This window comes from Budorcas taxicolor, chromosome 14 (genome assembly GCF_023091745.1).
Source record: "Budorcas taxicolor isolate Tak-1 chromosome 14, Takin1.1, whole genome shotgun sequence".
Taxonomy (NCBI): Eukaryota; Metazoa; Chordata; class Mammalia; order Artiodactyla; family Bovidae; genus Budorcas; species Budorcas taxicolor.
Window position 1 is genome coordinate 44,367,476 of NC_068923.1, and position 12,144 is coordinate 44,379,619.

A 12,144-nucleotide genomic window follows, 5' to 3' on the forward strand; every position below is an offset into this window, starting at 1 on the left:
AAATCATTTAATGTTTGCCCTGTGTCAAATCTCTGTTTCCAGTAATTCTATCATTATGTCTTATGGTGAAGTTGGAGGTTGTTTTCTTTAAAACAGTTATTATTACAACTTTTATGCAATTCACACCTGTCTGCCCAGTGTTATTGAATAAACGGGCCCTTATTCATTCAGTGACCATGTATTAAGCTCTACAGTGTGCTGACTTTTAAAATCTCTTCCCATGGGAGGCCTTACTGTAAGGGTACACAGGCCCAGATATGCCAGTGCTTTTCTGCAGCTGCTGGACACAGACTGCTCTCTTTAGGTCAGGGCCAAATCTAACAATTTTAAACCCCATTTGTGCATAGTTCAATTAATACTAACTTTCTTTCTCTTTTTTTTTTTTTTTAAGCCTCCTTTTTATTGCCGAGATGTGGCTGAAATGTACGACAATATTCTTCACAAGCCTCTAAGTTTGAGGCCAGGAGTGAGCCTCACTGCCTGGTCCATTCTGGAAGAACTCCTAGAAAAAGACAGGCAAAATCGACTCGGTGCCAAAGAAGACTTTGTATGTACATCTTTCTCAGTACCCTCTTTATTTATTTATCATTTGAAGAAAATTCCTCATTTTATGTAGTATTTAATGGGATAAATACAGCTCCTAAAGAATAGTACCATGAAAAAGAAGCATGCTTGTCCCAAAAATTTTCACCAGGGTTTATATAAAACTGTACAGTGTATAAAACTCCTGCACATGCATTTTTTTCATTTGACCTTCAGAATAATTTGATCCTGTCTTTTTCATCCTCCATATCCAGCTTTCATATCCTGTTATTTGTTTGATTTCATTTATTAGCAGTTTTGCTCCTCCCTTCTTCCTAAAAAAATAATGTGTGGCTTGCATTTTTTGATTGCCTAAACTTTTAGCTCATTTTGTTTAGGAAGAATTAAAGTGCCCCTTGACTGCATGAGGTAGTAACTTTTGCTTGAACTATCGTTCAGTGACTTTTTTTTCCTGAGAATGTAAATGTGACACCTCCTTAAAAAAGTATGGGATCTGCAAGAGTTGTTTCTTTTTGTTTTTCACTTCAAATCAGAATAATTTAATTGCTATCAAAGTTGCTGGTGTTACATTACTGAATTCATGAATTACTGAGGAACATTAATTTTAAATTCATTAAAAGTTCTCAGGAATTCTTGAGGGCTGTTTGCCAGTCTTGAACTTGAGCTGTGAATAGTGAACTCCCTGGTGAAGTGCAGGACTTGGGCTCCAGAGTCCACTGTTTTAGGGAGCCTTGCTAATGCTCCCTCCCTCCTTGTACCTCAGTCCTTTTGTTTAATTCACTCGCAGAAATTGGAACCCTGGATGAGTCAATCTATTTGCCATCCCTTTGCTGGTGGACAGTGCTGACGGAAGTTATACAACTGAGAATATTAGAAGCACTGTGAAGTCTAGTCGTTAGTCTTGGATGCTTCTCCACCTAATGCTCCGGCTCTCTATAGTGACTATTTTAGACCTTCTCTCCAAATTTCTGGGCTCACCGGTGGCTCAGATGGTAAAGAATCTGCTTGCAATGCAGGAGACCCAGGTTCGATCCTTTGAGTCAGGAAGATCCCCTGCAGAAGGGAATGGCTACCCACTCCAGCATTCTTGCCGACTTTTTCACTTTTCCTTTCCTTCTTCACTTTTAGCAGATGCTGTTGCCTTCTGTTTTATAAAAAATAGAATCAGCAGAGACGACTCCTCACGTAGACCCAGTGTTGTACAGCCCATTTACCTCTTGAGCTCCTCTGTGTGTGACAGTCCCCATCTTTTCCTATACTGCAGCCATACTGGGCTCTTGTTTTCTTGACCGGACTAATCTGTCTGCCACCTCAGGCCCTTTGTATGCCTCCTGGAATATTCTCCCCTCATTCTTTTTTGTCTGACTCCTTCTTACTGATCTTCCAGAACTCTGGTCAGACATCACTTCCCCTGAGAAGCAGGAGAGGGATCCTACTTATATACACTTTGTGGCTCCTTGTAAGAGAAAAGGTGGAATGGGTATGAGTACTTTGCCAGCTTTCAACAGTAGTAACCCAGAGTGGAATTGTTTTTGATAGTAGAGCTTGTCACCTGAGTTTTACCTCAGACTCACCATGTAAAAGTCTCGTTTGATATCTTTATCTCCACATTCAGTAGTAATGATTCTTTGTATCTGTGTAGTACTTTATTCCTTTCATACCACTTTTATTTCCATATTTGCCAGTGATTCTTACAACAACCTATGAAATATATAGGGCAGAAATGTTAACCTCACTTTACCTGTGAGGAAACAATGACTTGAAGAGGACATAACTTAAATTGGTCATTCTGAGTTAACTCTCCCATGCTTCCTCTGGGCATCTGTCCACACTGTTTTGCCACATTGAAGGACATGAACATGTGCCTAGAAAGAACTTTGGAAGGAGTGGGACCAAGTGGGAATGGTTTGGCTTCCTAAAATTCTTCAGTGAGTACTCAGTATATCTTTTAGCACTCAGTTCAGTTCAGTCGCTCAGTCGTGTCCGACTCTGCAACCCCATGAATCACAGCACACCAGGCCTCCCTGTCCATCACCAACTCCCGGAGTTCACTCAGACTCACGTCCATTGAGTTGACGATACCACCCAGCCATCTCATCCTGTGTCATCCTCTTCTCCTCCTGCCCCGAGTCCCTCCCAGCATCAAAGTTTTTTCCAGTGAGTCAACTCTTCACATGAGGTGACCAAAGTACAGGAGTTTCAGCTTTAGCATCAGTCCTTCCAATGAACACCCAGGACTGATCTCCTTCAGAACGGACTGGTTGAATCTCCTTGCAGTCCAAGGGACTCTCAAGAGTCTTCTCCAACACCACAGTTCAAAAGCATCAATTCTTTGGCACTCAGCCTTCTTCACAGTCCAACTCTCACATCCATACATGACCACTGGAAAAACCATAGCCTTGACTAGATGGACCTTTGTTGACAAAGTAATGTCTCTGCTTTTCAATATGCTATCTAGGTTGGTCATAACTTGCCTTCCAAGGAGTAAGTGTCTTTTAATTTCATGGCTGCAGTCACCATCTGCAGTGATTTTTGATCCCAGAAAAATAAAGTCTGACACTGTTTCCACTATTTGCCATGAAGTGATGGGACCAGATGCCATGATCGTCATTTTCTGAATGTTGAGCTTTAAGCCAACTTTTTCACTCTCCTCTTTCACTTTCATCAAGAGGCTTTTGAGTTCCTCTTCACTTTCTGCCATAAGGGTGGTGTCATCTGCATATCTGAGGTTATTGATATTTCTCCTGGCAATCTTGATTCCAGCCTGTGCTTCATCCAGCCCAGCGTTTCTCATGATGTACTCTGCATAGAAGTTAAATAATCAGGGTGACAATATACAGGCTTGGCGTACTCCTTTTCCTATTTGGAACCAGTCTGTTGTTCCATGTCCAGTTCTAACTGTTGCCTCCTGACCTGCATACAGGTTTCTCAAGAGGCAGGTCAGGTGGTCTGGTATTCCCATCTCTTTCAGAATTTTCCACAGTTTATTGTGGTCCATACAGTTAAAGGCTTTGACATAGTCAATAAAGCAGAAATAGATGTTTTTCTGGAACTCTCTTCCTTTTTCCATGATCCAGCGGATGTTGGCAATTAGTAAATAATAAATCAGTTTCTTTACTATTCTAGCTTGAAATTCAGAATCATCCCTTTTTTGAGTCACTCAGCTGGACTGATCTTGTGCAGAAGAAGATTCCACCACCGTTTAATCCTAACGTGGTAAGGTTACATCCAAGTCTTTCATTCTAAATAGTGAAGTGTGGGACTATAGCTCCTCATAATTTTAGGACTAGATCTCAAAATCTAACCTGAATAAAACTGAATCAGTGCCGAAATATTTATAAAACAGGTCAGGTACAACTGATAAATTCAAGATGATTCCTAAGATTTTAGTTACTTTAGATTGATACAAATATCTTCCAGCCCAGTATCTGTGAAGTGTTTTCTTTAGAGCATGTGTGAAAAAGGAATGAGCACAATAGGTTAAAAAAATGCAAATTAAAGTGACCATGGGGGTATCAAATTCACATCTATTAAAAAAAAACATTTTAAGTAACACTAATACACTTTTTCCTAGATTGATGTAAAACCAGCTACAGTCAAACATTATTAATGATAATGTAAATTGTTACATCCTATTTGGAAAACAGTAAGACAGTATTATAAAAATGCTTATGTTAGCTTGACTTGTTAAATCTTCTGATGGAAACATTTTACTTAAAGGATTAACAGTGTTGAAATGTTTGGAAATAAATATATAATAATAGGGAGATTATTAATAAATCATGAGAAGGCTAATAGTGATGTTACTAATGATAGCTTCCTATAATGTAGGGATATTATACTTCTTACGCATTACAGCATGTAATTTATGTGTCAAATAAGCTGCCAAGTTACTGCTATTACTGTTCTTACTATACATGTTTGATAAATGAAGAAATGGAAACTCAGAGATGTCATGTAGCTGGTTAAAAGTAGTAGAGCGGTGATTCAAAGCTGTGCCTGATTCAAGGTCATTATTCCTTCTATGCTTTTGTACATGGACAAAAGACACAAAGTAAGCAATTACAGAAAACTAAATACAGATGGTTTCTAGATGTTTGAGATGTTCAAACTCACTGACATTTAAGGAAGGCAAAATAAAACCCTCACATGTTGCTGTTTTTCACCTAACAGATAAGCAAAGATTTAAAAATTAGCTCCTATACTGTCCTCAATACCAGTGTCTTTACTCAAGCCGGACAACAATCCTATGAAATAGTACTGGTGTTTTCCACATAGTACAGATGAATTAACTTAGGCTCAAAAAGGTCAAATCACTCGCGAAAGTTTAAAATTAAAATTGTAGAAGTAGAACTTGAGCTTGGGTGCTTTGAAAAGAGTCCTTTCTCACTCTTAACATGAGCCATGCAGTATTATCCCTCGCAATATGAGCCATGAACCATCAGGGTACTCATACAGTATTTATAAAGTCAAGTGAAGGAACATTTGTCATCATTTATTGAGCACCTTCTATGTGTCAGATTTGGGAAATTTTATGTATTAACTCATCTAGTCCTCACAATAACCTTAACAGGTTTATGGTAGTATTTTTATTTTACAGAGAAGAAGAAACAAACTCACAGAGATAGGTTAGTTTATATAAGGAATTATAGCTAGCAGCCTTCATAGCCAGTATTCAAACCTTAGTCTTGTTCCAGAGTCCATGCTTCTAGGGTTATAAATGAGAATTTGATGACTTTTCTATACATACATGAATACAATTTTTAGCATTCTTTCTCCTCTGTTGGAGAATCTCTCATGTGGAAGGATCTAGCATCCTGGATTTCCCTGGTCTCTGCTCTGCTTGTTTGTAGACCTGCTGGGCTAACTCTATCCTTGACTTCCATATCTGCTGTGAATCCATTTACCTTGGTTAGAGTTGGTGAATTGGACATTTTAAGGATTCCCTTCCCCTGAGTGGAAAATACCCAGAGTTTCAGGGATGGGCTTGAAGAGTGAACCACCTGAGTTTGTATCCCAGTTTTGATCTGTAAATACATTGGAAGGGAAGAGTCCATTAGCTTGTATCAGCTTCCTGAAGGAAGGTTAACCACTGCCTTTGAGCCTAAGTAGCCACGATACTTCACTTCCCAGGTTCCAGTCCCGTTAGGTCTCCAGAGCTAAGGGTGTCACAGCCAGATGTTGAATGAATGACCTCTGTAGAATCACCTTTAATATTCATTTCTTCATCAAAAGGCCTTCCCAGAATTGAGAAACTGGATGGGCAGGCATTTTATGCAAGAGCAGATGCAAAATGCTGTCTTGAAAACCTCCCTGGGCACCTTTTCTAAACTTAGAGGTGATGATGGGTAGAGAGTAAGCAGGTCAGTTATAGGACCTGAGAGTCACGTTAACAGAGGCAAGGACTCTGTCATACTGGCCTTCCTCACCCTCCTCCTCCCTGTACCCAACAACGAGAACCTTAACTGGGAGAAGGGCATGAATAATGAAAGTCAAAAAGGAAAAAGCAGGAAATGTTTCAAGAGACAGGATGGAGTAGGAAGACATCTAAACTTGCCAGGAATAAATGGACGGATTCCAAAGAGGGCTTTAATGGGTGACTACATCAATGGGAAAAAAAGATACGGTGAATAATGGTATGCTTTTCAATGTTTTAGGTGGGACCAGATGACATCAGGAACTTTGATGCAGTGTTTACAGAAGAAACAGTTCCGTATTCTGTCTGTGTGTCTTCTGACTATTCCATAGTGAACGCCAGCGTACTAGAGGCAGATGATGCCTTTGTTGGTTTCTCATACGCGCCTCCTTCAGAAGACTTGTTTTTGTGAACAGTCTGCCCTCCAGAAACCGTTAAGCAAATATAAGCCTACAGATGAGACGGAAACTTCTGTTTGTGTGAATATATTCAAATATGTTTAACTAGTGCCTCATTTTTACATGTAATGTTTAAAACTATGAAAAATGTATTTTCTGCTGTATGCAAGAAAATAGGGCATTTCAAAGAGCTAAGTTTTGGATTAAAATTTGTATTCTTGTTTATTAAGCTTATTTTTAAACAAATTTTGAAAGCTGTTGTTCTTAGCACTAACCTATTTTTTGAAAAAAAAACAAAAAAACTTTTTGCTAATGACTGTTTTTTTCCCCTCTAGGTTTACACTAACATCTACCCAAGATCGGCTGTTTTTCAGCAGTCTTATTGCAGTTCAGTTAATGTATATTAATGCCTTTGTAGCTCTCTACTTAGACCTTTGTTCTCTGATCACAACTATGCAATTGGTACATGGTTGTTTAAGAAAAAAACCATATCTTTCCATAATGAATCACTGTTTGACATAATCATTCCGTGGTAGGATTAAAATATAAAAGCATAGTTAATTCACTGGCTGCTAGCTGATGCTTTGGATAACTGTTCATTCTACAGATCAAAATAAGAAGTAACAAGAGGAAATTCTACGTTTCTGAAATACCAGTTCAAATTTGTGAATTATTTTTCCTCTGGAGGAAAAGTAAAAGTTTAATAGTTAGAAAATTTAAATATTCCCAAAGATCTGAAGGGAAATAAAGTAACTGCTGGATTTTTTTTTAGGTGGTGCCAAAAATGAATGTCTCTGTTTCATGTATTTATATTACCAATACATTCTATTTATGTTGTTTTTGGTCTTTTGAATATTTAATATATTGTTAAGTAGGTCTAAATCTTGGTATTTGCTTTTGCAAATAGCTGTTCGAAGCTGTCTTCCTAATTGGTTGATAAGTAATAAGAATATTGCACTGTCTGTTTACCTAATTGGGAATTAAAAGAATAGCAAATTATGGGTCAGTATAAATCTATACAGTTTTACTACAGTGTAACAAAAGTTAAAAATAATTTAGGCAGATACATAGTATCTTATTTATCTTAGAAAAAGTACAGGAAATTGACTTTTAAAATCATACTAAAAACCAACTTGTGTACTTGTACAAAAGGAGTATCTTTGGAAAACTAAAAATTATGCTTACCCTGGGGTTCTGATTCTTAGTTTAGAGATTTTTCAAGTCTTGTAGGAAACTGAAAGAGTTCAGTGACACAGTTTTGATGCCTCAAGAACAAGCGTTCTTTCATGTAATTTTCTCTTGAGAAAGAAATTATAGAATTCCCTTTAGTTTACAATCATTCAGCAGAAGTGGGGATGGGAGAGTGTACTTTTGTTAGATTAGTAATATTTGCATCCAATACACTGAATCTTCCTTTAGAGGTAAGACTTTAATAGCAACACTGTAAATATTTGGTTTATTTGGCACTACTGTAAGTTCTGCTTTTATACAAAGCTCTTTGCTTATTGTAAAGGAAAATAAAAACTGTAGTTTCTTGTATGATTTTTTTACTCGGCTGTTCCTTAAACTGCCAAATATTAAAGTGCAATATTGTATGTTTTTAACAACAGATTTTAAATAGAATACTGATGTTTCTCGGGTCACAAGAAATACAAATCTTATAAGTATAATAAAAACTAGCAAAAAGATTAATGATCATCTAATGCCTGCCATTATTTTAAAATTGGTGATGGTTACAATAGTCATTGCAAACAGTAATTATTCATATATGTAAGGGAGAGAAGTATAACATTTTAAATATTTGGGCCTACACAGAAATTACTAGATTATCATAGGCTGACATGTTTAATATTCAGTGGGCAAAATCTCTTCCAAGTTTCAAGATTATCTTTTTTCTCAGAGCATGCTGTCTTTTAGAAAATATATGCCATTTGAATACTTGAACTATTTCATGGTTATTGCCAAAATAAACTCAAAGGTTGAAATGAAGAAGCCCCAACATTCTTCATGTTATACATATCTCTTATTTTATTGCATATGGTAAAGTGTAGAGCTTCTGAACCTTTGTCATGTTATAGCACAGACTGAAAATTACAGAATTTGGCACACCCACAGGGAGGTGTTAACTGACGCAGATACTGGCAACAAGTACTCTGCTCAGAAGTTGTCTATGCCAAAATAATTTTTGAACTTAGGAGCCAGCAAACACTGTCAGGATATAATTTCAGTAATGATAAACATTTGAAAAGTGATTTAAATATTTGTAATATTTTTTACTATAAAATTTTATCACTGTAAAAATTTACCATTACCAATCTCTCTTAGCATACCTGTAACTTTTGTGGTGATTTATCCATAGACGTACAGACCTTTACACAGATATTTATGTCTTTTGTATATCACATTCTGTATGAAAAGTGGGAGTAGGTTTATAGGAACATTTTTGGTAGTGCTGGAATGACTTTAATGAAGTGTGTTAAAATTAATAACTTATTTCCTCATGTATGTAGTTTGGAAATTAGCTGTTTTTTGAAGTGGGATTTTCTGCCACTTTCCTGTAATAGCAGTTTTTACTTATAGAAATAAAAGTTAAGTCATTATTCTACCATCTTTAGTATTTTAGCCATTGTACCACATTACTGATAAGTGAATCAGGAATTTGGACCAAAGGAAAAGTGGAAAAGAGATAAAAACAGCATCACCTAAGCAATGCAAGTGCACAGGAATGTGCAGTAGTGACTTCGTTTTCCCAGTTCCACGTGTATGGAGCTTAGAAGTTGCCTAAGAAAAAGCTGAGCAGACTGAAACATCAGCAGCTTTTGTTGGATACATATGACAGTGGAGGACACAGGGCAAACTGCTGCCCCTAAGACTGGAGAGACAGATGGCCGAGTATAAAGAGCTGTGGTTTACTGGAGCAGGCAACCCTGCAGGAGGCACTGCAGCGGTGGCAAAACCTATATAACAAATGCTAGAGATCACGTGCACAACTTTTTGAGAGTTCAAAAGTCCAGGGGAACCTGGTCACAGGGGTCCCCACAATTTTGTGAGATTTATCTCCCAGGGCTGAACCAACTTCTCACAAACTAAGAAAAACATTTCCTTGTACTTCCAGTATGAGGAGGGAAAATGAACCATTTTCAAATATGCCAGAGCACTGTGTTCTTAACAAGGCTTGCTCCTAGAAGAAACTAGTTAATCTGAACCTGACCCACAGCAGTTTTATCAGAGCCTAACTGACATATGGGAAGGGAAGTACCCAAGTCCAGTCCATTCTAGCAATCCTGTCCCACCGAAGGGGTGGAGGTGGGAGGAGAGGAAACAGAAACGCACTGTCTGTTGGACAGCTACGAAAGATGCGACTTACGTGTAATGAAAATACCAGAAGGAGAGAAAAAGGAATAGAAGAAGTATTTCTCCAAGTTAATGTCAGACACCAAATCACAGATCCAGGAAGCTCAGAGAACACCAGAGTAAATGCAAAAACCACAAAACAAAACTATACCTAGGCATAAATTAGGGACAAACATTCCTAGGGGAAACAAAGATATGAATTACATGTGACTTCTCAGGAGCTATGATAGCAAGAAGAGGAGAAAGCCCACCAGCTTGGTAAAGGAGAAATACTTTCTCAGACAAACAAAAACTGAGGTAATTTGTTGCCAATAGACTTGCCTTCCAAGAAAGGTTCTTTAAAGAGAAGAAAGGCTTCTTTAATTAATCCAACTATATCAATAATCACTGAATATAAATGGTCTTAAGTGCACCAATTAAAAGATTTTTTCAGAGTGGATCAAAAATCAAGACCCAACTATATGTTGTTTGTAAGAAATCCACTTTAAATATAAAGACATACAGATTAAAAGTAAATAGATGAAGAAAATACATAGCATGCTAATACTAATCAGAGGAAAGGAGGAGTAGCTATATTAATTTCAGACAGAGGAGACGAGAGAGAGGCAAGTTACCAGGAATAAAGAAGGACATAATGGATGATAAAGGAGTCAATTCTTCGAGACGTAGCAATCCTTACTATGTATGCACCTAACGGAGTATAAAAGTACGTTAGACAAAAATTGATAAAACTAAGGAGAGAAATAAATTCACCCTCATAGTTAGAGACTTCAACAGTCCTCTCAGAAACAGGTCCAGCAGACAGCAGTCTGTGAGGACTTAGTTGAACTCAACACTATCCATCAACTGAATATAATTGACATCTAGACTGCTTCATCCAAAAATAGCAGATACACTTTCTTCTCAAGTTCGCATGGAACATTGACCAAGATAGGTCAAATCATGGACCATAAAAAAACAGTTAACCGAATTGAAAAGTATAGAAATTATGTCTGCTCTAAAACCATAACACAACAAAGCAAGAAGTCAATAACAAATATAACTGAAAAGTCCCAAAATACATGAAGATTAAATAACATAATAACACATAGGTCAAAGAAGAAATATCAAGAGAAATTTTAAAATACTTTGAACTAAATGAAAATGAAAACAATTGTCAAAATGTGTAGATAAGAGAAAACTGCTTGGAGATAATTGCTTGAATTGATATAATTCAACATATCATTGAATGCATTTATTAGGAAGAAAGATCTAAAAATAAGTTTCTACCTAAAACTTGTTAACTTGCTCAATTTTGCTGTGAAAAAAACCTGCTCTAAAATTTTTAAATCTTTAAAAGGCATGACAGCAGGTCCTGTGTAGTTAGTTGCTGAAAGAGGAAAAAACTGGAAGAGGGGATGAGAATGGAAAGGACTTTGATTTGCATAAAACAGTCCTCTTTCACACCACCACTCTCAAGTTAAAAAAATTAAAATGAACCAATCACTTAACAAAGTATTTATCTTTATAAATCTTCCCAACAGATGCCCTATATAAGTGTATCTAAAATTAAATGTTGCTTCTTGCAAAGCATACTAGTTTTACACACTGGATGTCTACTTTAAATTTCAAGCCTCCTATTGAGAGCTTTCTAATTCTTAACCTGCCGCTGAGATTTTGTTTGTGATGTTCAGTGATCTCCTAAAACAATAAAATGCTTTAAGTATTTACAATAATGTAGCAATCAGAAGCAATGAAATTTTGACTCGATATTTTCATTTTCAGAGAATTTGCAACAGGCAGTAATGCACTGAATACTTAAAATTTTAAGTGCTTTTTCTATGTCTAACATACTTTAAAGGATGTACTAAATACATAAAAACCTATTGGAGGGTTTTATTGGACTTGGTTGATTTAAAACTCCATTATTACTTTGCATGGAAATGAATCATTACAGTTAACTGATTAACCAAAACTTATGTATATATTAATAAATACCTTTCAGAAGAATCAATTCTACCTTAAAACAAGATCCATCAGCAGCCCATAGTCTAGTTCTTCTCATATAAAATGGTATTTATAACCACAGGATTTTAGTACAAGACAGTATTAACAGACCTTTGCTGTTGCAGATTGATTCCTAGTTCAGCAAAACATTTTCTTCACCTCATCGCTCACATAGATGATATTCCCCCATAGGAACAAACTCTGTGGTGGTTTGTCAACCCTATTAAATATTGAAAGGAGTGGCTTCTATTACTTTTCCAAGGAAAATGGTCCAGGCTTCCAACTCCTGGATCTCCCCAACCCAATGAAATACAGTACGATTGATAACTGTTAAAAGTAATACTAACAGGGAAGGACTCAGCACAAGCTTTGTTTTTTTGCTAACAGCTTTATTGAGATTTAATTCACATCACCATAGAATTCACCTATTTAAAGTGTAAAATTCAC

General features: G+C 36.8%; 1 protein-coding gene across 1 annotated transcript in view; it reads left to right on the forward strand.

The window, feature by feature from the left end:
• The window catches only part of SGK3 (serum/glucocorticoid regulated kinase family member 3), a 45,742-nt gene extending 39,371 nt beyond the window's left edge, over nucleotides 1-6,371 (forward strand). Inside the window, exons 14-16 of the mRNA XM_052651654.1 lie at nucleotides 392-547; nucleotides 3,670-3,759; nucleotides 6,201-6,371. Coding sequence (XP_052507614.1) covers nucleotides 392-547; nucleotides 3,670-3,759; nucleotides 6,201-6,371 — 417 coding nt within the window. The remainder of the gene's footprint in view (nucleotides 1-391; nucleotides 548-3,669; nucleotides 3,760-6,200) is intronic.
• Nucleotides 6,372-12,144: the final 5,773 nt, after the last annotated feature.